Source organism: Physella acuta, unplaced genomic scaffold (assembly GCF_028476545.2).
Source record: "Physella acuta isolate Inbredline_101_S28 unplaced genomic scaffold, ASM2847654v3 ptg001146l, whole genome shotgun sequence".
Classification (NCBI taxonomy): Eukaryota; Metazoa; Mollusca; class Gastropoda; family Physidae; genus Physella; species Physella acuta.
Genome location: NW_026732663.1, coordinates 190,271 through 217,827, shown reverse-complemented (window position 1 = coordinate 217,827; position 27,557 = coordinate 190,271). Strand labels below are relative to the sequence as shown.

Sequence of the window (27,557 nt, the reverse complement as noted above, 5' to 3'; positions counted from 1 at the left end):
AAAACAGACACAAAAATATTGTTTACTGTCAATTAACCATTTGTTTTGTCATCTATTTAAAAAAAACCTTAACAAAAAGATCTTGCTTCTTATTTATCAGCAGTTGGGTATAATAACAATATGGAATATAAATATATCCAAATATCACAGATTTTACACATACAATATACTTAAATAAATCAATATACAAAATATAAGCCTACCTATATACAAAAATTATATTTATACACTTCAACAGTCTTAAGATAATGCTACATTTTTATAACTTAAATCGACCAACTGTAATCTATTATCAGAATAAAAAGCATTAACAATAACATTTACATGTAAAATGAATGAGTATGATAACAAAATAAATGTAAGTTTATGCAGGCATGTACAGAATCTCTACAATTAAGTTAATCAATAATTAAAATATCTAGGGACATCTTCGTTACTGTATTCTACTTGCAGAATATGTCGCTGAAGTTTCTGGGCAGCGTTCCTTAAAGAAAATAATTTATCAAAATGTATCTTTTTAAGGAAACAAATTCAATAATTGTAAATTTTATTATACAAATAGTTTTTTTGTGGCATAATTCAATAACATCTTTTTTGATCTAAATTGTTAAACATACATGTCTTAAAACATTTTAGAACCTATAGGGAACACTGTTAGGACAGAATAAAAACTCAAAGCCAGATTTTGCAAGCTGTTGAAATAAGCAAGCTTGTTTTGTTGCTCTGTTAAAGTATTGGATATATCTAAGTCTATTCCGATCTGATAAGTACCAAAGATAAATTAGCAAAAAGTTAAAAGTGCTTGACCTGACAGGCTTTTGAATAAGATAAACTCTACTTTAAGTGCATATTGAGACCTAACTTATAAAGATGTTTTAATTTATTGTTGGAGTAAAATGGGACAGAAGATATTGAGCTTTTAAAGAAATTGTTAACTATAAAAGAGCACAAAGAAATGTGGATATTCAACTTCCATAGTTAAAAAATTATGCACAGGTCAGAGGCGTAGCGACCCTTCCCGGGGCCCGGGGACAAACTTTCAATTTGGCGCCCCCCTCGGGAGCAAATTTTCAACTTGCACCCCCCCCCCCCTCAAACTGCAAGAATGCAGCTAAAATGACATTTTAATTTGTTTTTACAACCCATTTTGGCGCCCCCTAAGGTCTGCGCCCGGGGACATATGTACCCCCCTGCTCCCCCCCCCCATCGCTACGCCTCTGGCACAGGTCTTTGAGTAGGAATCAAAGAAAAAGCTAAGTAAAGTTTATAGAGAAATTTCTCTTAGTTAAATTCTGGTTAATTACATGATAAAAAAAAGGTTATATCTAGTAGGCCTATCTTGGTGTCAACATATTTTTTAAAACCTTACTTTGATATTTTCTTGCAGTACATCAAATTTAAGTATTTCAGTTTCTTGCATCCTTTTCTTAAATACTTGAGGGCTTTGTCACTATAAAAATAAACAACATTACCATAAGGACCAAGTATGAAATGCTTTCTCATAGTTTTCATTAGATTGGTTTCTATTGCCATAATTAGCATAAAAACACAATCCATAATAATTTAATGGTAGTCAAATTTTAATAGAATATGTTTAACAAGTAGATTCTAATTTAAAAAAGTAACTAGCATATTTTCCATAATTAACAGAAAAAAAAAGCAAAATTTTAAGAAAGGGGACATAACCCATAAAATGGTAAACAAATGTCTGTCTTATCTCACCTGATGTGTATGCAAGCACTGATGTCAAGTTTGATGAGGTAGTGACAGACACCTGACAAGTACTGGATGCTCAGGTCGGTTATCTGGTGCAAACAAAAACAGTTAGAAATAATCTTACATTCATATTTCTATAGGCCTACTTATTTTCAATGCTAACAACTATAGGATATAGGCTTATAGTACAAGTGTTGTAATTTTTTTAATAATCTTACATTCAATATTTAGATATTTATTTTCAAAGTTTGAAACTTAAGAAACATAATAAAGGTATTTTAAAAAATAAAATATGAACAAGAAAAATAATTTTATTGACATTGCATTTTCTATCATACCCTGAAGTTTTTCATATTTTTTATTCACCACTACACACATTTTAAGCTAGCAAGTTTTGTTTTTTATAGAAAGGCATTAGATCAACCGTGTAGGTCAGGGGTCTCCAAACTTTTCAGTCCGAGGGCCGCAATAACTATCAAATTTCAGTTCGGGGGCCAGTTAGTTCCAGACATGTCTTTGACTTTTCTGGAGAAAGTTCCTCAGCCATAACCAACACACGTTTTTTTCCGTGGACAAAGGGATCTCCGCGGGCCGGATGAGAGGACCTCGCGGGCCGGATGCGGCCCGCGGGCCGTAGTTTGGAGACCCCTGGTGTAGGTGATTCTTACATGTTTGCATCCAGACAAGTTTAATACTGTGATCATTCGACAACAAAATGCCAAATTCTTAATGGCCCCATCAGTTAGGTTCTGAAATACAGATGTTCAAAAAATCTGGGTATAATGTTTATCAATGCTACACATATATTCTTATTAAGATATCTATAGTTTTTTAACAGTAGTCTTAAAATAGGACAAATCAGGCAAATTATTGATTTTCTAAGATTGTTAAGAAACTAAAAAATCTGGTTATGGTAACAATTTAGATCTACTGGCTTTTGATTATACTGTCTATCTTTGCTACGCATATATCCTTATTATGATATCAATAGACTTAGTCTATGAATAGGACAAATTAAAACCATTTAGTTGTTTTCTAAGGTGATCTGTTTCATAGACCAAGGCATATGAAGGGATGGTGTTGTCAGCACTATGCCCAGCTGCCTTTACTTTCCCTAATGTAGGCCATGTAGTCATCTGAGCTGGGTGAACTCAGGGATGTTCTACTGACACAGACACAATAATTGAACTAAAGACATTTAGCATAACAGTTTTCCAAAGAGCCTGGTTTGTCGGACTCCCAATTCCCCTACATTATAGCATGAGGGAGGAGAGGTTCAAGACTGCCGGGAACCATAAGGGGTCTGCTCTCGACCCTAACCAGATATTTTGACTTTAAGCTGCGGCCTTCACGTGGCTTCGGAAGAGTGCCATTAGTCGGACCAAACTCATGACCCCCCCCCTAATGGGTGCGGAATGGCTAGTGGTAGCTAACAGCAGCTAGAGGCTTTTGATCTGGCCGAATGCCCCCCACGATCAAGCTGGGTACCAGGCGGTAGGACAACATTCTGCGTCTGGTGGGTGGGGAAGGAAAGCCCGGTGAGAGCCGACGGAGAAGGGACCGACATGTAGCGATCAAACCGACACTAAACGACTTGCTACTACCACCATGTGTCGGAGTTTGCTACACTGAGGCCTGCCTGGCTAATGGGAGTCATACTCCTGAGCCGGTTTCCGTATATATATATATATATATATAGAGAGAGAGAGCATAACAGTTGAATGCTCTACTATCAGATGCCAACTTCCCATTTTAAGTCTTTTTAAAAATTGTCTTACAATAGGACAAATCAAGCCATTTAATGATTTTTTAAAGTAATTAAAGAACTAAAAATCTAGTTATGATTATGGTGGCTTATGTTGTAAATCTTATTAGAATAAGCTATAACTTTTAGAAGGTTTAAAATGCCATAAATATAGTCTGAAAAAGTATCACAAATCAGCAAAGAACTAATTTAATAACATTATAAAGTCACTTTGGAACTAACCATGCAGTGTGACAGGTCAAGCCTCTCAATGTCCTTGGACTGCTGGGCAAACTTTTGTAGCCCCAGATCAGTGATGCTGCTGCTCTCTGATAGGACAATGTCCCGCAAGCGTGGGTTGTGTCCTAAAGCTGACAACCCCTATTGCGGTCAATCGCGGAAAGTAAAACATTATGTATTGTTACGATTACATCATGCTCAATAAAATATTTTGTTAGAATTACATCATGCTCAATAAAACATTGTTAGACATGTTAGGATCTAAAAACATGCATTTGATTTCTGATATGGCCAAAACATAGTTTCTTGGTGAAATAAATTTAAACTAAGATAAACATAACTGCTTTTCTACTTGAAATATGTAAGTCAGAAGAGTGCAAGTATTTTTACAAAAATGAAAATTACTAGATCTAATATCTGGATTAAAACATGTTTAAAAACAGTATTTTCCTGGCGATCACATCAGGTGATCTTTTTATACAGCCACTTTTTGAATCCCAGGTCCTATGTCATCAATAACCACCTGACTACAAATTGACACCAAGATCTGCCGGATCCCTTTTGTCACCGTCACCAAAACTTACTTGATCCCCCATGTTCACCGTCAGTAAGACTGACCATCATATCTTCAACATCAAGAACTACTTTCCCTTCCCAACATCAAAACTTACCTTAACCCCCCTCCCCTCCACAATAACTACACAATTTAACTTTACCACCACCCTACTAAAAGATTTATATTTCCTCCCACTAACACAAAGACTTACTTCTACACTCCCCCTTTCTCACTAACAAGATTTACCTTTACTTTCCCAACTTGTACTAACACCCTAACATAAACCCCCACCCACTATCAACAAGACTTACATTCACACCCATCCACCACTAACACCAACCCACCACCTTCTGTACTAACACAAAATGTACAAATACCCTGACCCACCCTCTTCAACCAAGACTTACTTCACCTCCCTCACCCCCCACCCCCCCATCGCTGAGACCTACCTGATCCCCACAGTTGCAGCCGCTGACATCTAGCGCCACCAGACTGTGTATCTGTCCAATCAGTTCTATCCCAGCCTCACTGATGTGCTCGCAGTAATTTACATTCAGGTAGGTCAGACTGTGGCACCTGATACAGAATATACATTCACAATCTGGGGCACCTGATACAAAATTTACATTCACAAACTGTGACACCTGATACAAAATTTACATTCACAATCTGGGGCACCTGATACAAAATTTACATTCACAATCTGGGGCACCTGATACAAAATTTACATTCACAATCTGGGGCACCTGATACAAAATTTACATTCACAATCTGTGGCACCTGATACAAAAATTACATTCACAAACTGCGGCACCTGATACAAAATTTAAATTCACAAACTGTGGCACATGATACAAAATTTACATTCACAAACTGTGGCTGATGATACAAAATTTATATTCAGATAAGTCAAACTATGGCACCTGATACAAAATTTACATTCACAAACTGTGGCACCTAATACACAATTTACATTCACAAACTGTGGCACCTGATACAAAAATTACATTCACAAACTGTGGCACCTGATACAAAATTTACATTCACAAACTGTGGCACTTGATACAAAATTTACATTCACAAACTGTGGCACCTGATACAAAATTTACATTCACAAACTGTGGCACTTGATACAAAATTTACATTCACAAACTGTGGCACCTGATACAAAATTTACATTCACAAACTGTGGTACCTGATACAAAATTTACATTCACAAACTGTGGCACTTGATACAAAATTTACATTCACAAACTGTGACACCTGATACAAAATTTACATTCACAAACTGTGGCACCTGATACAAAATTTACATTCACAAACTGTGGCACTTGATACAAAATTTACATTCACAAACTGTGGCACCTGATACAAAATTTACATTCACAAACTGTGGTACCTGATACAAAATTTACATTCACAAACTGTGGCACTTGATACAAAATTTACATTCACAAACTGTGGCACCTGATACAAAATTTACATTCACAAACTATGGCACATGATACAAAATTTACATTCACAAACTGTGGCACCTGATACAAAATTTACATTCACAAACTATGGCACCTGATACATAATTTACATTCACAAACTATGGCACCTGATACAAAATTTACATTCACAAACTGTGGCCCCTCATATAAAATATACATAGACTTACTTACCATATTAAAATCTCACAAACTATTTTTATTTTTAGAGCTGGAGAGCTTCCAACAATAAAAAAATGTATCCATTTAATAAAATACTGACACAGTATATTCACATTAGATAACCGTATAACTGATAACAAAATACAAATACACAAGACAATTTTTATTAAATTAACAAAGTGACCAGAAAGTCTCCTGACCTCTTGTGTATGTTGACCATGGCCATGTCACCAATTCTGACGCAGTTGGTCACGTTCAGTTCTCTCAGCTTGCTGGCTGCTGGGCCTTCTGTGAAATGTCTGATGCCTGAATCACTGATCCTAACACACAAACACACATTGACAGATTGTCAACTCTTACAATTTTTATTAGAATATATTATATGTAGGATGAAACGTTATAATGAAATTCTTTTAAATGAAACATGAAAATAATTTTATTGATGTCCAAATTATTTTAAAATTTCACATATGTGACTGTGCAAAAATTTCAAATATGTGATAATACGTTCCCTTTTTGGATAAATACCAGCAATTAACTTCCCTCTTTTCTAATTGTAGGCCTGTAGTCAAGTTACCATGAGGCACATTAAGTATTGTTCACATGTTTCTGTGACTTTGAAACAATAGTGTGGTCAGCACTATGCCAATCTATCATTATTTTCCCTAACATGAGTAAGGTACCAGTCAGAGCTCGATGAACAAATCATCCCATGGACTTAAGCCTGATCTAATATTTTAATTCATGTTCAATGACCTCTTTATTATCTAATGAGATTAAATTTATAAACTAATGCACTTAAGTTTTAAATCTAACAGAAATCATTGAGTATAGAAAAGGAAAAAAAATGAGTTACAGTTATTTAGGCCTAAGCCAAAACTTAATAACAGAGTATGCTCAAAGTCTGAAGTAGGTAGCCTGTGTTAGGTAGCCTGTGTTTTATTATATTGAGACTCACCGAACACAATCTGCCAGGTTGAGCACCACAAGATTTTTACACGCTGACAGAGCCTTGAGTGTCGCGTCAGTGATGCGCTGGCAGTCAGCCAAGTAGACGTGACGCAGTTCTGGACAGTTACGACCTATCTGCTTCAAGCTTAAGTCTGATATTCTATTGTTACCTGTTTAACAAAAACTAAATTAGTTTGAATTTGGTCTGACTGAAAAGAATTATAGTATAATAACAAACAAAAATGTATTACAATTAGAAAAATACCTTTGTTATTTGTAGTAAAAACATTTTAAAAGCTAGAACTAAATGTCTGTGAGGGAGGCAAAGATAAAATTAGATGGGTGACATCAAGGAATTGACTGAGAAAACAGTTGTAGAGTTACTTAAAGCAGCCATGATCAACATATATAAAAAGTCAACTGTTGTGACCAAACAACCACCATTTAGGGTTTATGGTATGATTGATTGATTGATTTTATGTTTTAGAAAGCACGTTTGTGGACTAGTTAGTTATCCCATGTCATGTGACTCTTTAAAACATTACAGACAGACATCACAGGCTAAGAGATCCCTAGTGAATATTGTCTTACCATCAATCTTGAAAACTTGCAGTGTTTTGTTGTGAGCTATCCCATGTAATGTGACTCTTTAAAACATCACTGGCTAAGAGATCTCTAGTGAATATTGTCTTACCATCAATCTTGAAAACTTGCAGTGTTTTGTTGTGAGCTATCAGCTTCAGGGATTCATCCGTTAGGAGAGGGCAGCCCAGGAGAGATAGGGTGTGGATCTTCTTGCACTTCTGACCAATGATCTGTCAGGCAACAATACTGATTTCACTTAAACAGTCAAAAACATCTCTACAACAATTATAAATTTAAATAAACCGGTAGTGATCTCCCCTAAACTTTCTCGAATATTCTTATATAAAACAACAGGGGATGGTAACTGGGGATATAGTTATGATTTTTAATCCATTTTAAATACTGAAACTTTTAAAAATAGAATAGAATCTCAGTAAAAAACAATTGCGCACCAAGCGAACGCCTAATAAAGGTGTGTATAATAGTGCGCAATAGTATTAGTACTTAATAAATTTACATTAGTTTTTTGAGAAATCGGAAGTAGCGTAAATTACTACTTCCGGTCAACGGAAATTACTCAAAATTTAACAGAAGGTAGAGAATTAGATCTTTTACTTACATGTGAAATTTCATTTATCTATCTGAAATAGTACTCAAGTTATAGGCTTTTGAAAAATTCAAAGTAGAAAAAGTACCACTTCCGGTTGTCGGAAATCGCTCAAAAGTTGATACGGATCTACGATTTTGATATAATACTTATATATGAAATTTCATCAACCTAGCTGTAACGGTACTCAAGTTATCGTGTTTACACACGGACAAACAGACACACACACAGACACACACACACACACAGACATACGGAAAAGATTGCAAAATTATGTTTTTCCGTATCAGTGAGGTGTAAAACATCCAGATTTGTAAAAATCTCGATTTTTTTTTTTTTGCACGATTACAATACTTTCTCTATACTACGTATATACGAGAAAGTAAAAAAGAACAAAAAAAAAATAAAAAATAAACACAAAATACTACAAAATAATATGTAGTAAATAAAACCTCCTAGGATTATGATTAAAAAAAAAGCAAATAAAGTTACCATCGTACAGAAAAGAAATAGTTACCATTATTCGTAAAAAAATTACATTTAACATCGTACAGACAAAAAGTAGTTACCATTTTAGACAAACAGATTTACAAAATATCATACATAAACAATTACAGTTGCCATCATATGAAGAAAAAAGTTACCATTATAGACGAAATAAATATACAAAACATCATACAGAAATAATTACAATTACCATCATACAGAAATAATTACAATTACCATCCTACAGAAATAATTACAATTACCATCATACAGAAATAATTACAATTACCATCATACATAAACAAATACAGTTGCCAACTGACAGAAGAATTACAGTTACCATAATACAGAAAACAGATAGCTACCGTCATACAGAAACAAATATATTAACCATAAAACAGAAAAAAAATAGTTACCATCATACAGAAAACAGATAGCTGCAATCATACAGAAACAAATGTATTAACCATAAAACAGAAACAAAATAGTTACCATCATACAGTCATACAGGCACAAATATATTAACCATAAAACAGAAAAAAAATAGTTACCATCATACAGGAATAAATATATTAACCATAAAACAGAAAAAAAATAGTTACCATCATACAGTCATCTAAAAGGGTTGGGAATTCATTGACCAAAAATGTTTGAAGCTTTGGGCACCCATCAGCAATGTGCTGAAAGCCTTCTGGAGTTATCTGGTTGTCATGATGTTTTAGAGATATTATCATAAATACTTATGTGTTACAAAAAAATAATCACATTTTTAAAAAAAAACATGTTACTTCAATAAGCTACAGAAATTATTTTTTTTAACTACTGACTGTAGGACAAGTATTAAAGGATATTATAAAAATTGTTTTGTTTAAAAAATTTCATATCTAATATTTAATATTGGATTTTTAATACGCCATTTTGAAACATGAAAGGTAAAATATTACCCAATAACTTTTGTTTTGCGAGGATTAGAAAAATACATCACCTGCAAACATCCAGAAATGTCAAGATACTGTAACTTGTCATGACATTTGCCAGATGACAAGTACTGTAGCCCGCGGTCAGTAAACTTGAGGCAGAAGGCCAGACTCAGGTATTGAAGATTTTCACAGTTTCTAGCAAAAATGGACCAAACATTGATTAATATCAATTCTCATTTTGTTGTATAATTTAACATCATTTGATGTAAAACAGTACAGGTTATATTTTTTACCAATCATTAATTCATATAATAAAATAACTGAATAATTAGGTGTAAGTACTTTTTAGATAAAAAATAAATACTAATTCTCACTTATTAATTATTTAAAATATATTAAATAAAAAAACACTAATACTCACTTATGGATTATAGCAAATTTTTATACAAAAGGAACATAGTTACTTATTTTATTAATTATAAAGTAATGTTACAAATAAGGAACATTAATACTTAATGTTTAATTATTAAAAATATATAACAAATAAGGAACATTAAATATTACTTATTATTTATAAAAAAAATAAAAAGGAACATAAATACTTACTTCTCGATAATAAATAATGTTTCAACAAAGGTAAATTAATTATTGTGACTAACTGATTATAAAAAATATGAAAAGGGACACAAATACTTACTTATCGATAATAAAAAATGTTTCAATAAAGGTTAATTATTGTTACTTAGTACTTACTGATTAAAAACTATGCAAAAAGAACACGAATACTTACTTGTTGATTGCCCTTAAACTGGCATCAGTTAGATTGGTGTGGGCTATGTTCAAGTACAGAAGTATCCTACAGCCTTTGGTCACAGTTTTAAAGGCATCATCCTGCAGAAAATTTTAGGCTGTTTACAAAGTTTTTTTCATGTAAATAACCATCAAAAACCTTACCAACAATCTACTTGTTTCAGAAAATTGGTTAGAAGGCTTTAATTGTATTTGTAAGTCTAATATCTTCTACATCTAACATAACATAAAATTGATAACATTTCTATTTATTAATAAAGGTAATATTGGATTGGCTGTCCAAAACCAAATACTTTAAATCCCAACCTCAAAAAAAATCAATTTAACAATTTAGACCAGATAGTCTTTGGGGTAGGTGAAGTAGAGCTCATTTGTTTTTGACTTTGCCAATTTAGCATTATTTTACCCTGGCCCAACTTACATCAAGGCCAACACATTCAGACAGCTTGGCCCAACTTACATCAAGGCCAACACATTTAGACAGCTTGGCCCAACTTACATCAAGGCATACACATTCAGACAGGTTGGCCCAACTTACATCAAGGCATACACATTCAGACAGGTTGGCCCAACTTACATCAAGATCAACACATTCAGACAGGTTGGCCCAACTTACATCAAGGCCAACACATTCAGACAGGTTGGCCCAACTTACATCAAGGCCAACACATTCAGACAGGTTGGCCCAACTTACATCAAGGCCAACACATTCAGACAGGTTGGCCCAACTTACATCAAGGCCAACACATTCAGACAGGTTGGCCCAACTTACATCAAGGCCAACACATTCAGACAGGTTGGCCCAACTTACATCAAGGCCAACACATTCAGACAGGTTGGCCCAACTTACATCAAGGCCAACACATTCAGACAGGTTGGCCCAACTTACATCAAGGCCAACACATTCAGACAGGTTGGCCCAACTTACATCAAGGCCAACACATTCAGACAGGTTGGCCCAACTTACATCAAGGCCAACACATTCAGACAGGTTGGCCCAACTTACATCAAGGCCAACACATTCAGACAGGTTGGCCCAACTTACATCAAGGCCAACACATTCAGACAGGTTGGCCCAACTTACATCAAGGCCAACACATTCAGACAGGTTGGCCCAACTTACATCAAGGCCAACACATTCAGACAGGTTGGCCCAACTTACATCAAGGCCAACACATTCAGACAGGTTGGCCCAACTTACATCAAGGCCAACACATTCAGACAGGTTGGCCCAACTTACATCAAGGCCAACACATTCAGACAGGTTGGCCCAACTTACATCAAGGCCAACACATTCAGACAGGTTGGCCCAACTTACATCAAGGCCAACACATTCAGACAGGTTGGCCCAACTTACATCAAGGCCAACACATTCAGACAGGTTGGCCCAACTTACATCAAGGCCAACACATTCAGACAGGTTGGCCCAACTTACATCAAGGCCAACACATTCAGACAGGTTGGCCCAACTTACATCAAGGCCAACACATTCAGACAGGTTGGCCCAACTTACATCAAGGCCAACACATTCAGACAGGTTGGCCCAACTTACATCAAGGCCAACACATTCAGACAGGTTGGCCCAACTTACATCAAGGCCAACACATTCAGACAGGTTGGCCCAACTTACATCAAGGCCAACACATTCAGACAGGTTGGCCCAACTTACATCAAGGCCAACACATTCAGACAGGTTGGCCCAACTTACATCAAGGCCAACACATTCAGACAGGTTGGCCCAACTTACATCAAGGCCAACACATTCAGACAGGTTGGCCCAACTTACATCAAGGCCAACACATTCAGACAGGTTGGCCCAACTTACATCAAGGCCAACACATTCAGACAGGTTGGCCCAACTTACATCAAGGCCAACACATTCAGACAGGTTGGCCCAACTTACATCAAGGCCACCCAACTTACATCAAGGCCAACACATTCAGACAGGTTGGCCCAACTTACATCAAGGCCAACACATTCAGACAGGTTGGCCCAACTTACATCAAGGCCAACACATTCAGACAGGTTGGCCCAACTTACATCAAGGCCAACACATTCAGACAGGTTGGCCCAACTTACATCAAGGCCAACACATTCAGACAGGTTGGCCCAACTTACATCAAGGCCAACACATTCAGACAGGTTGGCCCAACTTACATCAAGGCCAACACATTCAGACAGGTTGGCCCAACTTACATCAAGGCCAACACATTCAGACAGGTTGGCCCAACTTACATCAAGGCCAACACATTCAGACAGGTTGGCCCAACTTACATCAAGGCCAACACATTCAGACAGGTTGGCCCAACTTACATCAAGGCCAACACATTCAGACAGGTTGGCCCAACTTACATCAAGGCCAACACATTCAGACAGGTTGGCCCAACTTACATCAAGGCCAACACATTCAGACAGGTTGGCCCAACTTACATCAAGGCCAACACATTCAGACAGGTTGGCCCAACTTACATCAAGGCCAACACATTCAGACAGGTTGGCCCAACTTACATCAAGGCCAACACATTCAGACAGGTTGGCCCAACTTACATCAAGGCCAACACATTCAGACAGGTTGGCCCAACTTACATCAAGGCCAACACATTCAGACAGGTTGGCCCAACTTACATCAAGGCCAACACATTCAGACAGGTTGGCCCAACTTACATCAAGGCCAACACATTCAGACAGGTTGGCCCAACTTACATCAAGGCCACCCAACTTACATCAAGGCCAACACATTCAGACAGGTTGGCCCAACTTACATCAAGGCCAACACATTCAGACAGGTTGGCCCAACTTACATCAAGGCCAACACATTCAGACAGGTTGGCCCAACTTACATCAAGGCCAACACATTCAGACAGGTTGGCCCAACTTACATCAAGGCCAACACATTCAGACAGGTTGGCCCAACTTACATCAAGGCCAACACATTCAGACAGGTTGGCCCAACTTACATCAAGGCCAACACATTCAGACAGGTTGGCCCAACTTACATCAAGGCCAACACATTCAGACAGGTTGGCCCGACTTACATCAAGGCCAACACATTCAGACAGGTTGGCCCAACTTACATCAAGGCCAACAGGTTGGCCCAACTTACATCAAGGCCAACACATTCAGACAGGTTGGCCCAACTTACATCAAGGCCAACACATTTAGACAGGTTGGCTAAACTTACATCAAGGCCAACACATTCAGACAGGTTGGCCCAACTTACATCAAGGCCACCACATTCAGACAGGTTCAGGTCCTGCAGGTTGCGACAATCACTGACACTGTTGAAGCTGGACCTGGTCAGATGGTGGCAGGTCCTCATGTTCAGGTGGATCAAATATGGCCGGGCCTTGTGCAGGAGGCGACACACCACTTTGTCAGTAACCCTAGCACAGACAGGTGGTCTAGAGTTAAACTAACACAGACAGGTGGTCTAGAGTTAAACTACCAACCCTAATACAGACAGGTGGTGTAGAGTTAAACTACCAACCTTAACACAGACAGGTGGTGTAGAGTTAAACTACCAACCCTAACACATACAGGTGGTGTAAAGTTAAACTACCAACCTTAACACAGACAGGTGGTGTAGAGTTAAACTACCAACCCTAACACATACAGGTGGTGTAAAGTTAAACTACCAACCCTAATGCAGACGGTTGGTTTAACGTTAAACTACCAACCCTAACACATACAGGTGGTTTAGAGTTAAACTACCAACCCTTGCAGAGACAGGTGTTATAGAGTTAAACTAACACATACAGGTGGTTCAGAGTTAAACTACCAACCCTAACACAGATGGGTGGTTTAGAGTTAAACTACCAACCCTAACACAGATGGGTGGTTTAGAGTTAAACTACCAACCCTAACACAGATGGGTGGTTTAGAGTTAAACTACCAACCCTAACACATACAGCTGATGTAAAGTTAAACTACCAACCCTAACACCGACAGAAGATGTAAAGTTAAACTACCAACCTTAACACAGACAGGTGGTCTAGAGTTAAACTAACAACCCTAACACAGATGGGTGGTTTAGAGTTAAACTACCAACCCTAACACAGATGGGTGGTTTAGAGTTAAACTACCAACCCTAACATATACAGGGGGTGTAAAGTTAAACTACCAACCCTAACACAGACAAGTACACATACAGGGGGTGTAAAGTTAAACTACCAACCCTAACACATACAGGTGCTTAAAGTTAAACTACCAACCCTAACACAGACAGAAGATGCAAAGTTAAACTACCAACCCTAACACATACAGCTGATGTAAAGTTAAACTACCAACCCTAACACAGACAGAAGATGCAAAGTTAAACTACCAACCCTAACACATACAGCTGATGTAAAGTTAAACTACCAACCCTAACACAGACAGAAGATGCAAAGTTAAACTACCAACCCTAACACATACAGCTGATGTAAAGTTAAACTACCAACCCTAACATATACAGGGGGTGTAAAGTTAAACTACCAACCCTAACACAGACAGAAGATGCAAAGTTAAACTACCAACCCTAACACAGACAGGTGGTTTAAAGTTAAACTACCAACCCTAACACATACAGGTGCTTAGAGTTAAACTACCAACCCTAACACAGACAGGTGGTTTAAAGTTAAACTACCAATCCTAACATAGACAGGTGGTTTAAAGTTAAACTACCAATCCTAACATAGACAGGTGGTTTAAAGTTAAACTACCAATCCTACCATAGACAGATGGTTTAGAGCTAGACTAACAAATGTTTATACTTATTAACTCATAGTAAATAAATATAACAATCATGCAAAAAGAAACATCACATTAGCATTTAGAGGAATAATATCTAGACCTCCATTTCAAAAAAATTTCAAACTAAATTAAAAGTTGAACAACATTCACCAAATTTATAAAACAATTTAACATTAAAAAAACACCAAATGCTAAGTGTATAAAATGAGTTCATCCAATTCATTTGAAAATATTTTAAATGTATTAAGCATATATTAAAATAAGGATATACAATTTAAGAGCCCTTGATGTATGCAATAAATTAAGACAGTCAAAACAGTTATAACTGAACATATATTTAGGGTATAATAAAAAATGTTAAGATAAAAGCTGACAATTATGACATTGAAAATATGTAGAATTCATTCCAAAAATATATTTCAACTTCAGTATAAATTGTCATTAAATTGATCAAGTATTATTTTAAGCGTTTCAGTGGTGTAGAAGTGGGGTAAAAATATGAATGAAATGGGTACAATAAAAAGTTGAATTAATACAGAACAAAGGGGAAAAGCAAAGTATAGAATATTATATTTCTAAATGATTATTTTCATTGGCTTGAGTGAGATTTTTCCAGAATAAGTAAATTGTTTTAAACTTAAATATGGCCTAGTAGTAAGTATCAAAATATGTGTGGTGCAGTAAATTTTAAAAAATACTGATTTAAGTAATAATTTGATATACCAATGAAAATAATCTATTGAATATGCTTATACAGAGAGTTATATGTTTGAGAAAAGCATAGAATTTGAGTTATATTTTAATGTGAAATTACCCCTTGGTAAGTCTGTAAAAATAGTTTAAAAAGTTATCATGTAAATAAACAAATGTTCAACTTAACCTTTTTTTTACGATCATAGTATTTTTAATAAAACCAAACTCTAATTATAATAAGCGGTGAATTACATTATGACAACAAAACTGTAAAAAATAATTATTTAAAAAATAAGTTAAATGAAAAAAGTTAAATAAATATTTACCTATTTTTCACAACAGAAAAGTTTATCTGTAGATTAAACAAACATATTTTATTCAGTGTTTATTAAATTGATATAGAGATTATGGGGTAGTGTGTTCATTATTATAGAGAATAAACAACATACTTACCTTACTCCACAAAAGATTGGCTTGTGTCAGAACTTTCCAAAAGCGACACACACATGCACAGTGTGCTAAATCTGCCACATCCAAGTAACTAAATATCTAAAGTGGAAAGTGTGAACACAATCACTGCATTAGAAATGGATTAAAATTAAATTACAATATTTCTGCAACCCACAAAAAGACTAAATAAAAGCTTATAAAAAATTAAAATTCAGCACAATAAAAATTGTAATTCAAACCTATTAATGTCAATGTCACAATTATCTTATCTAATACTCAAATAGTGGTAAAAAAAAATGAAACCTGTATGGCAATTTTCCATGGCAGTGTGGAGACACTGTCCCTGGCTTCACCAGTTCCTTGTCCAAAAAGATCATCATCTTCCATGTTCTCTCCCCTTTCCAATCTCTAGTTATGTAAGATTGTAAAGTATTTATTGTTTTACACATTTTAGAATTAGAGTGGTATAAAACTCCAGTAAAAACTATACAAAAAAACACCCTTTACTTTAGAAATTAAAGTAGTTAACCTAATAACTAAACTTAAAATACACTTTTAAATATAAACTATATATAGCTTTTTATCTCATTAAGATTATCATAAAGTAGTAAATTGTAATTAGATCAAGAAAATATCTTTCTTTTTTTTAACATCAAATGAATGTTTTTAAAACATAAATTTTAAACACTTAAATAAATGTACAACCTATTGCCCTGAAACCAAACTTCTGTGAATATGACAAATAAACAATGCCAAATTTTTTATTCTACACTTAAATTTTCAAAACTTTCATAAATAGAGGCTTAAAACAGAGACAGGACTTAAAATATAGCAATTTTAAAAGAAAATAATATGAGAAGAAAGTATTAGTTAAAATTTCATGACAGTCCTGTGCTTCTAATCAGAATGCAATTTAAATAAAAAAATAAGCAATTAATTTTTTTCTAAAACTTACTTCTTACTAACCTAAACTATTTAATATTGCAATTTCAAAACACAACTATAAAATATTTTAATTTATTTTATTAATTCATTTAAAACTATAAGTATTTTTAAATTACTTAACAAGCTACTGAATTACCATGTAGGCTTTAATTGTTTAAATTTTTTTACAAAGATATAAATCCAATTAATAATTATTTCTTTGTCAGTGAAAAAATTCACAGAACAACAGCCACTATGTTGGGTACTCACATATCATGCTACCATAGTTAAAGTAATGCTTTTCACTTCACATCTAATTTATAAAATTATAGAAATAAATTGTATACTTTTAATTCAATTGCCAATAAAAATTCTGACTACAAATAAAACTAAATTTTAAAAAGTAAAATGTCTCATGTAGGATTTGTATCATAATAATTTAAATTATTATCAACTTTGACACAGCAATAGGTAGTTTGTCATTATTCATCTTTATCTTTCAGACTATTTGTTATTTAAATTTGCTATTTAAATTATTTTTTTGACTAGATTAGATCAGGAAAAAATCAAGCATTTGAAAAAAACAACAAAAGCAAAATTCTAAGCAAAGATTATCTTAGTGGGTTAATTAAAATGTTCATAACTGTTTAATCGCAATGAAGTTAAACTTATTTTAAAACATTTAAGTTGTGCATGCCTTTTTCTTATTTTATACAACGAATTTAAGTCATTTAGTTATACATATTACATGCATATAAATTTTTAATACATTTGAAATAACTGTAGTTCATGCTGCAATGTGCACAATTATTAGTTTACAGTTCGTTTATTAAAAATGTTAAACAAAACAAGAATGCTGGGAAGTTTGGTTAGAAAAGGATTAATTTAGAATCAATACAGCCATCACACAGGGCCAACTCTTGGTTACCTTCAGTTTCTGGTAGAGTTAACAGGAAGACATTGCGAAAAGGAAATTTATTTTAAAATTGCTTGTAAAATAAATCATTCCATAAATAAATTTAAAAGTCAAGTATAGTAGTTTGCATGCATCTAGCAGTGAATTTTTTCAGTGGTTCCCAAACTGGTTGTGATGTTGTACTGGTAATCGTAAGTTCCAAAAAAAGTTTTTTACCACCTCATGTAAAAAAATAAATAATGGATAATGTTTTTTCTATAGGCTTTTTTGTTTATTATCCATCACTTTTCAGTTGATAATAAAGAACATTTTTTAATCATTTATGTATAATAATATATATACAAAATTTGTAATTCTCACGTATATGTGTGATTTTGTGTGCATGCCAGCATGCTTGCATGTGCGTGTGTGTATGAAGGATCCACCCTTCCCTGTTTGGGAACCACTGCCCAATTACATGGTGACAAAAGTAAAAAAAAAAAGTAAACTTCATGAAGCAATGAAACAAAATTTGTAGTTAAAAAGTGCTTCCTTTAATTGTCATGTGCAAGTGTCTATTAGTAACAGCTAGTGCATAGATCTATGATTGAAGTTTTAAAGTATTTAAACTGCTAGTTAAAAAATACTTTAGAATAACTGGCAACTGTTTTGTCTATCTTTCTAATAGAAAAATTAGCCCTGTATATCCTAACTCTACATAAAAGGGCATACGCTGCAATGGTTTAATGGTGAAGCATCCTCTAGATCAGGGACAGTATAATCTTGTCTAGTAGAGGTAATTAAATTTTCTTGGGATTGAGTTTTCTTTTTATTAAACATTGCTCTGAATGCATTCTGTGATATGTGAGTTTTTATAAAAATCAATTGAATTTTACAAATCTTAAAAAACCTTAAAATATAATTAAATCATAAGGAAGTCAGTGAACATTCTTAGTTAACTTGAAATGGATTTCATGCAAAAATCCAGAATAATCAGACATTTACAAGTCAACAGCACTCAAGTGAGATGCATTCTTTAAGTGAAATATTTAAATCTTCCATCTAGAATTACCCAAAACCATGACATGCTATTAAATTATAAATTTTTGTTAAAGACATTATTTTAGAAACAGCCAGGTACAAATTAAGAAAACATAAAATTAATTTGAAATACCACCTACGGCTATTATAAATTATTTTTATTTTAAAAGTAATAGCTACCAAAATTTTAACCAGCCAAGCCTTTTAATATCACATCTAAAAACATTATTTCTACATTTTCTTTAAGCTAGGATGTCTATAAAAATAATAAATAAGGATTTAAGATTGATAAAAATCTGGAACAGTTAAAAAAAAGTGTTGTCCCATATTGAAATGTAATAAATGTACAAATCAAATTATATATCCTTATGTTATAATTCTAAAAAAATAAATCAGGTAATGACGGTTGCTACGGTCTTAAAACACATTTACCTCGAAATATTCTCTTTGTTTTCTGGCTTCTAGGGTGTGCTTGTGCCAGGCCTGAAATATGACACGCCCCATCGACACATTAAAAACATGCTGTAGCTTCTGAAACGACACTGAACATACAAACTATGTTTAAAAATAGAACAATCAAGATAATGTAAAATTAAAATGAGTGTTAAGCTGAGTTAATGAATTTAGATCAATATAATTTGATGTAAATCAAAAGAACTGTTTTGTTTATGATAATTAGATTGAATATTTTAAATGTAACCCTCATGCTAATCTTATGCTAATGCTTCCTCATTAGCATCACAGTTAAACTTATGAAAGAGAGACAACTCTACTTACTTGCTTGTCTCCCCAACCTATATTTTACCCAAGCCTGAAAAAGAAATGTAAGTTTAAGAAAGTGAGGAAAATTGTAGAGGTTCAGATCCATGTACACATGTTCTAATGATTATAGTGTCAAAATAAATGTAGCAATGCAAATTGAATTTTTTTTAATGTAAAAATTTCAAATAACGTGACAACTAATAATCATGATAGAAATGAAACAAATAATAAAAATAATCACTGTAATAAAATAAAATACATGCCTTCCAAATTTGTAGGTGGACATTTAACAAATGGTTGGAGTGATGTTTGACTGCTCTCTTGATTTTTTCCTGCAGTTCTTTCTCTTTCTTCTTTCTCAGCAAATGGTTTTGGAGTATCGCACTAAAGGCAAAAAACAATTACTTACATTTGAAAATTTATAATTTATAATTTCTTATGGTTCAGTTGATCTCAATGAAAATGTTACATTTTAAAACAAAATCTAGTAGTATAATTAAGTATTTTGTAGTTAATATTATGATAAGTGATGATAAAAGACATCACAAATCACAATATTAAAATTTAAAAAAATTGTTGATTTTAAAATTGCTTACTTCAGAAACATTTTATGATTTAAAAAAATGCTTTCAAATACAGATATTCTATCACTGCAGGTACCAATTAAAAGCTATCAGAAATTATAAAACACACCAAAAAACTGAACAAAACCACTAAAAGTTTGCAAAATATAAGATGCAGAAAACTCAAATACAGTGCCGATTTGCTTATACTGTGTCATACATACTCAGTTTGCTAACAAATTTCAATTAGCTTTACAAGTGATGCTTGGTGCAGTAAATTAATAGTTATCAATATTGGAACTATTTTAGTATTTGTTTCATTCAGTCTTTGACGACTTGGTGGCTAAATGTTATGGAGCTACATCATTTTTAAAATTTAGAAAATAGAGAAAAAAAAATGGTAACATGTAGATTAAATCTAAAATTAATTATCATAAAATATACTGGTGTAATGGGTAAAAAAAACATAAAACAATATCACTAACCAGAAACACATTTCTTTTAGTTTATTATTGTAGTGGTTATAAGCAGCTGTATACATCTCTGGTGTTGGCTGAAAAAATTTGAAAATGTGTATCCAAGTTTACAAAATAAGCTAACTTTTGCTTCTCAAGATATAATGGCATGTTAAATATGCTTTAACTGATTTTAACACAAAAGTGGAGCACATAATTGATATTTCAGAAACTATTACCAAAAGCCAATCTTCAAAATTGAAGATCATGTCGAGATTGCTGTCAGTAATAAACCTTCGAGGTGGTTTCATGGCTTCATCAATGAACATATCCCTGAAATTTATAAACACAAAAAGTGCAGGTTAAATTAAATTTTGTATCTAAAATTGTTTTTAAGATCAGGTTAAGTATGTCAAAAAATGGGTTAAGATTTATTGTTTTTTAACCAAACATGTTAGCTAAATATATCATTATTCGAGATTTATTTTGCAATGAGGAATGACAAAATATATTGGTTGTAGCCACTGTAATAATTACAAGCCTAGCCAAAATTACACCATATTTAAGTTGTTCAATCTATGACTATTGGTAAATAGTATAGAAACTAGAGAATAAAAATGATTATTTAGATTGCAGAACAATGACAATTGTCAGTAGAAATTCTCTCACTTTGCATAACCTGCTTAAATCTAGGTCACATGACATTTTTTATATTATTACCTTAAATTTTATTATGTTGCACATGTAAACAATACCCCTCGCCATAACCCTATCCTAACCTTGACCTTAGCTGTACTTTAACCCCAAATCTAGATAAACTCTATCATTACGAGAAAAATGGCCCGTTGAGGAAGGATACAACGGGCGCTAGGTAGATAGTGTTGTCTATTTTCTCTAAACTAAAACCAAAACCAAAATCACCACCTTAATTCAATTTAACCGAAAACGGATTTTTAACCAGAATTGGTACTTTAATTTATACAAAATATAGTCATAGGCATATCCCTAAACCATGCACCTAATCTCAATGACAAAAGTCGCATTTAGAGTTTCTTTCAGGCAACTCTACTTGGGAGTAGGGGGCTCTCCCCACCGCCCCCACACACACTCCAAAACATGTCTACCGTCCCATTCAACGAAATATAATTATATATTTTTTTCCAGTGTCCGCCCCTCCCAGAAAATTTTATCCCTGCCCCCCAAAAATTCAAGTACCCCCACCCCTCGCCGGGGAGGAAAAAGTTTGAAAGAAACACTGGTCGCATTTGTAGATCATACAAATTAAAGAAAGAACCTGGGCGGCGAAGAGAAAAAACTGTGCACGCTAAACACTTTTTAGATTAGAAAAAGTTCCCCTCTCCGGGGAGGAAAAAGTCTGAAAGAAACACTGGTGTCACGCTTAGCCACTACACGAAGAATTGCATGAAAGAAACTGCAAGCAAACCACTTTTAAGATTAGACACATTAATTAGGCGGTAATTTTTATTATAGAGTATCGATGAAGAAATTTCTTTTGAGTGGGGGGGGGGGCGGGGGGGGGGCGGCTTAGACGTTCTTTCGCGAGGGTGGGGCTTCGCCCCTACCCGAAGAATTGTATGAAAGAAACTCTTCACGCAAACCACTTAGATTAGACAAAATTGCCTTTTTATTCAATGTTTACTCGAGAATCAATGACGTCATATTACTGTGTGCATTCTCCGGCTTGAGATTATTTTCTACTCTATGCTCAATACGACGTCATATTTTCGTTTTCGTTTCACTATGCATGTTTTTAAATTGCTTGTGTTTTCTCTATAGCGTTCTTGTCAGATACATAGATAGATAGATAGATAGATACATAGACAGACAGCGAAACTATTATATAGAATAAATAACACTAATTTAGATTTAATGCATTTAAAAAAAAAACTATTTTAAAAGAAAAAGAAAATGAGCTCTAGTTCTGAGTACCGTTCTGAATCAGAAATTTTGGAATGACTGTTGTACTCTCTGATGTATCTCTCTAAATATTTTAGTATTTTATGTTATGAGACACTAGGGATATTTCCTATATCTAAATTTAGTTATGTCACTCAAGTTTAAATTTTGGGGTCTTGGTAAAATACCAGATGGTAAAATGCCTACCCACATTTTCTGAGACATATTTTTGTTTCAGTGCAAAGAGAAACATTTTCAACTAAACAAGTAGGCCCTATAGATTAACCACAAGTATTGAAGGCTTATATATTTGTAAATCTAGATATAGGTCTAGATTAAAATTATTCCTGAAAGATTAAGTTGTTCAACCATCGACACAATATAAAATACAGTTCACTCATCGACAAATTTCCAGTGAGGTAAAAGTTGGAAAATCAGAATTATTGGACTTGAAATAATCTATTAAGATTTGTGGCAGTGTGGCTACATTATAACAATACAAAATAAATAAAGTGTATACAAATTTAAGACGCCATCAAAGTTCATATTAATCATCAGCATGTTGGAATTTGGGTGCAGTAAAATTTGTCCAAAATATTGGGCAGAAAAAAATTCATGCTATGTGGTTACTGTATTAAAAAATATTTACCAGTGCAAGCAGTCTAAGCCATGCTCTTTGATGTACATCAACTTCTCTAAGATAAAAGTTAGATAGTCTTGTGGACACATGATGCTTAAACCTGACAGCAAAGCCTGTAAAAATATATTTGCAATTTGAACAATAATATTGATAGCCTACTAATATTAATAACATTATCACAGCTTAAAAATTGCTGCAAGCATTAAAATGGAAGAAGTAAACACTAATAAGTAGGACAAACTAACTAAATATTGTTTTTGTTAGGTTATTTAATAAGAACGCCTGGATATAGAATGACAGTACCTTTAAAATTTTAAGGCAGTTAGGCCTGAGTTAGGTCTCAATAAAAATTAAATAAACCATGGTCTGAACTTCCTAGCAGCAGGAAAAGTACGACATACATAAAATAACATAGATTCATCAACACAAACTATCTGATGAGACAAATTAGAAATCACTTGACAGGAACACAGTTTCACTTCCACTTTATTACACATAAATGGATAATATATTTATTAATGTATTACTAAGTTAACAATTTGTTAATAATTTATTAACAAATTGCTTAGGCCTAGTGTAGTACTAGTACTAGTAGTGACAGTCTGCTTCAGCGTAATTTAAATTGGTAATCTATCGTTTTAGGTACGTAAAATCGCCCGCGGCTAGTAATGTACAAAAAATTTACCCATTGTCAAGGCTTAAGGCCTAATAGAAGTATGTTGTGAAATATTTGTGTCAAATATCAGGCCCCTGTAGATAAATGAATAACAAATCTAAATCAATGGCTAAAATCGCCCGCAGCTAGTAATGTACAAAAAATTTACCCATTGTCAAGGCTTAAGGCCTAATAGAAGTATGTTGTGAAATATTTGTGTCAAATATTAGGCCCCTGTAGATAAATGAATAACAAATCTAAATCAATGGCTAAATATATTAATATAGGCAAGAAATTATCTTTAAACAGCAGTGTTTGCGAGCAGGATTTGCTATATAAAAAGCGGCCATCTGTAAGTTAGAGTGGCTTCCCATGAATCTTGCGCTATAAGTTTACTATAAAAAAAAATAAGATGGCTGCTTTAGTAAATGAGCATGGTTGCATCTGTTGGAAACAGTGGCGTGCAGAGGGGGGGGGGGGGGGGTGGACGGGGACTTATATATCAGGGAAGGAAGTCAATGATATTCCCTTAATAAATGTGTGTGATATTTATTTAGTATATTGTAGGGGCATCGTTTAGAGTACTTCGTTATACTCATTTTCAAGGACATCCGTCGAGTAATTAAATTATATTTATTTTTATACACTGTAGGGGCATCTTTAAAGTAATTATTCGTATATTCATTATAATATATTTTATGAGCATTTAGTAATATGCCCACTTCACTTTATAATACATTTTAAAGGCATCCATACATTAAGTATGCCCATCTTCATTTTATATATTGTAGGGGCATCTTGAAAGTAATTATGCTTATATTCATGTAACACACTCGAAGGGCATGCAACAGTAATTACACCAATCATCGTTGTTAACATTGGGGGCATCTCTAAAGCTTTTTTTTAATGTACTTCTTCATAATGATCCATTTTAAGGGCATCCAAAGGGTAATTATGCCCATATTATTATTATAAATTTTAGGGGCTTCTTTGGTGAAATATATGGCCATTTGTAGTGTAATAACGACCAAACTTTTTTTGTTAAATTGTATGGGCAGCCTTCAGTGGCGTAACTAGGATTTTTGGCCCCTGTGCAAAAATTAACAATGTTAATAATGTTAGTCGTCCGACCTCCCCCACACTGAATGCCACTGCCTGTACACTAAGAAAGGACTTGGGGCCTTTTTGAAATTAAATTATTCCTAAAGTAGAAAAAAAAAAGATTTCATTTTTTTAAAATTATTTATATAAAATAAATATCAAAATTCCAATGTAAAAGTTTTGACTTTTTAAAAGAAGGAAAATTACCCCTATTTGCCTTGGGCCCCTATGCCTTGCTTACTATAGCTTTACGGTAGCTACGCCACTGGCAGCCTTTAGTATATATTGATTTTCCTGCATTATATAAGCATACTTAAGAATAAGAATGCCCATATTGTTTTTGATACACTGTAGCGACAATCTCAAGAATACGAATCAACATATTGTTTACGATACATTGTAATGATATCATTCAGAATAATTGTGCCCGTATTGATTTTTACAAATAGGAGGAGCATGCTTTAAGTAGTGTTAAAGTTAAAGTATTTTAACTCTGAGTAGAGCTTTCTTTAAAGTAATTGGGGGCACATACAGAGCCAGTTTTATTTCAGTTAATAGTAGAGCTATCTATAGAGTTATTGAGCCCATAATGATGTAATGAAATGTGGGAATGCTCTGTGGGTTTTAGGCTATGGAAGCCGTTAGTGGATTATCCCCCACCTGAACTAGACAGGCGTTACCTGGGTGTTAAATTTGTGAAAACGCGTCCAAGTTGTGGGGAGGGTCTGACATAGCATAGTGAATTTTTAAACACATTCCGATGTAGAAGTGTTGTTTTTTTAGGGCTGGCAGCTTTAGCCAAACAAGTTACACTTCTGTTATATTCAAGTTTAAGATAGTTTGAGAGTATCTAGCATCACCCATCTCTTTAAAGAGTTAACGTTTTGACCAAGTGGTTTAGAGAACAAAATCTGAAACATCTCTAGTTCAATGCACACTCTCACATGTATTAGTTACACTATAGGAATTCCTAAGCAGGCCAAGAGAGAAACATCCCATAAATAAAGGCGTGTCTGACGCCCTAATTGTAGACACGGAGAATGTTTTTGTCCCTGCGGTCCCGGGTGGTAATACAAAACCGGATGAGACTCTTTTGTAGTGCATCACAGCCCCCCCCCCCCCTCCCCACCACGACACGTCCCACAATTGTTAGCTGGCTGTAGTCAACATTTTCATCTTAATTAAGATAAGTACAATTTTTTAAATAAATGATTTTCTATGCTTATTAACGTCCAACACAACTTATTTGTTTCTTTTGTAACTAAGCTTTATATATATATATATATATATATATATATATATATATATATATATATATATATATATATATATATATATATATATATATGGGGGCATCTTCCGCTTGAGTTTGCCCCGGGCATCTACATAGGTCTGCACGCCTCTGGTTGGAAACATCGCTAGTCTTCATTTATTACTGAAAAGTTTTAATTCAATTGTTTAAAAACAGGTACATAAATGAAACAAGGGAACATTTTTGTATTTTTCAAAACATAAATCCTCCTCAAAATGTGAAATAATTACTAAAATTTAAGGAGTCACCTGTTTTTCACATTACTAGTCGCGGGCGATTTTACGTACCTAAAACGATAGATTACCTTTAAATTTAATTATAATTTAACTAATTTTGGGTAAAATCACGATATAGCGTCGGTTTTTATTCCGGAACTTTACAGCAGTAAAAAACAGTAAAACCATGGAGTAGTCTGTCGAGCCGTTCCGGAAAGCACTGGAAATACTGTAAACCATCATTTATTTGCCGCCATATTATTTTTAATACATAATGTTGAAAAATGTGCAAGGATTGATTTTAGTTGCAATTTAAATACTGTTTTGCTAATTATTTTGTATTTCTAATTATTTTAAGTGTATGTGCTAATTATTGCTGCTACTAAACATTATTCTAGTTATTCTTACTACTTTTAACTTTAGAAAATCTAAGTCTAAGTCTAATCGTCTTATTTACTAACAGAACTAGAGCTGGTTGTCGCAAATCTTCTGCAGGTTTTTTCTGTTTCTTAAAAAAAAAACATTAATTACTACACTCGACTTCATTAATAATATTTAGATTTACTAGTCTAATTGTTGCTAATTTTTTTGTCAGTTAAACATTAAATTAAGTTAAAACATTAATTTAATGCACTTGACTTTATTTTTCTTTCAACGGTCAAATAAACTATGGTTTACAGTAACGAATGTTACCGAAACTCAACGAACATTACCCAATAATTTCCGACGCTATATCGTGATTTTACCTAATTTGTTAATTTTGATTTACAAATTATTAAATTAAATCATAAAGCATTACCTCATATATATCTGGAAGACGATTAACTCTCAGGTATTCCTTGAGTTCAGGGCTGAGCCCACGTAAGGAAGCTGCCATTAGTATGAAAAATGTTTGTTTTAAGAATGCAAATTCTAGTTTGCCAAAATTTCGCG

The 27,557-nt window shown here is 33.9% G+C and overlaps 1 protein-coding gene across 1 annotated transcript; it reads right to left on the bottom strand.

Annotated features, from left to right (window-relative positions):
- On the bottom strand, positions 1-27,557 carry LOC131956390 (F-box and leucine-rich repeat protein 13). Its single transcript, XM_059320790.1, has 25 exons — positions 27,424-27,557; positions 23,351-23,454; positions 21,024-21,117; positions 20,815-20,882; positions 20,030-20,150; positions 19,782-19,815; positions 19,437-19,546; positions 17,997-18,005; positions 16,448-16,552; positions 16,148-16,243; positions 16,021-16,046; positions 15,816-15,827; positions 13,491-13,653; positions 10,251-10,351; positions 9,526-9,655; positions 9,143-9,241; positions 7,557-7,677; positions 6,870-7,032; positions 6,112-6,231; positions 4,706-4,832; positions 3,704-3,841; positions 2,385-2,465; positions 1,723-1,805; positions 1,370-1,450; positions 1-484 (listed from the first exon to the last, which is right to left on the bottom strand). The coding sequence occupies exons 1-25, from the start codon at positions 27,499-27,501 to the stop codon at positions 403-405; spliced, it is 2,346 nt and encodes a 781-aa protein (XP_059176773.1). The 5' UTR covers positions 27,502-27,557; the 3' UTR covers positions 1-402.

Bases quoted from the DNA above. Each gene is read 5' to 3' on its own strand.
- LOC131956390 (XM_059320790.1), bottom strand. From the start codon at position 27,501: ATGGCAGCTTCCTTACGTGGGCTCAGCCCTGAACTCAAGGAATACCTG. The intron at 19,547-19,781 runs GTAAGTAGAGTT...TTGTATGTTCAG, and splicing joins TAGGTTGGGGAGACAAGCAA to TGTCGTTTCAGAAGCTACAG. The intron at 1,451-1,722 runs GTGAGATAAGAC...TTATTTTTATAG, and splicing joins AGTGCTTGCATACACATCAG to TGACAAAGCCCTCAAGTATT.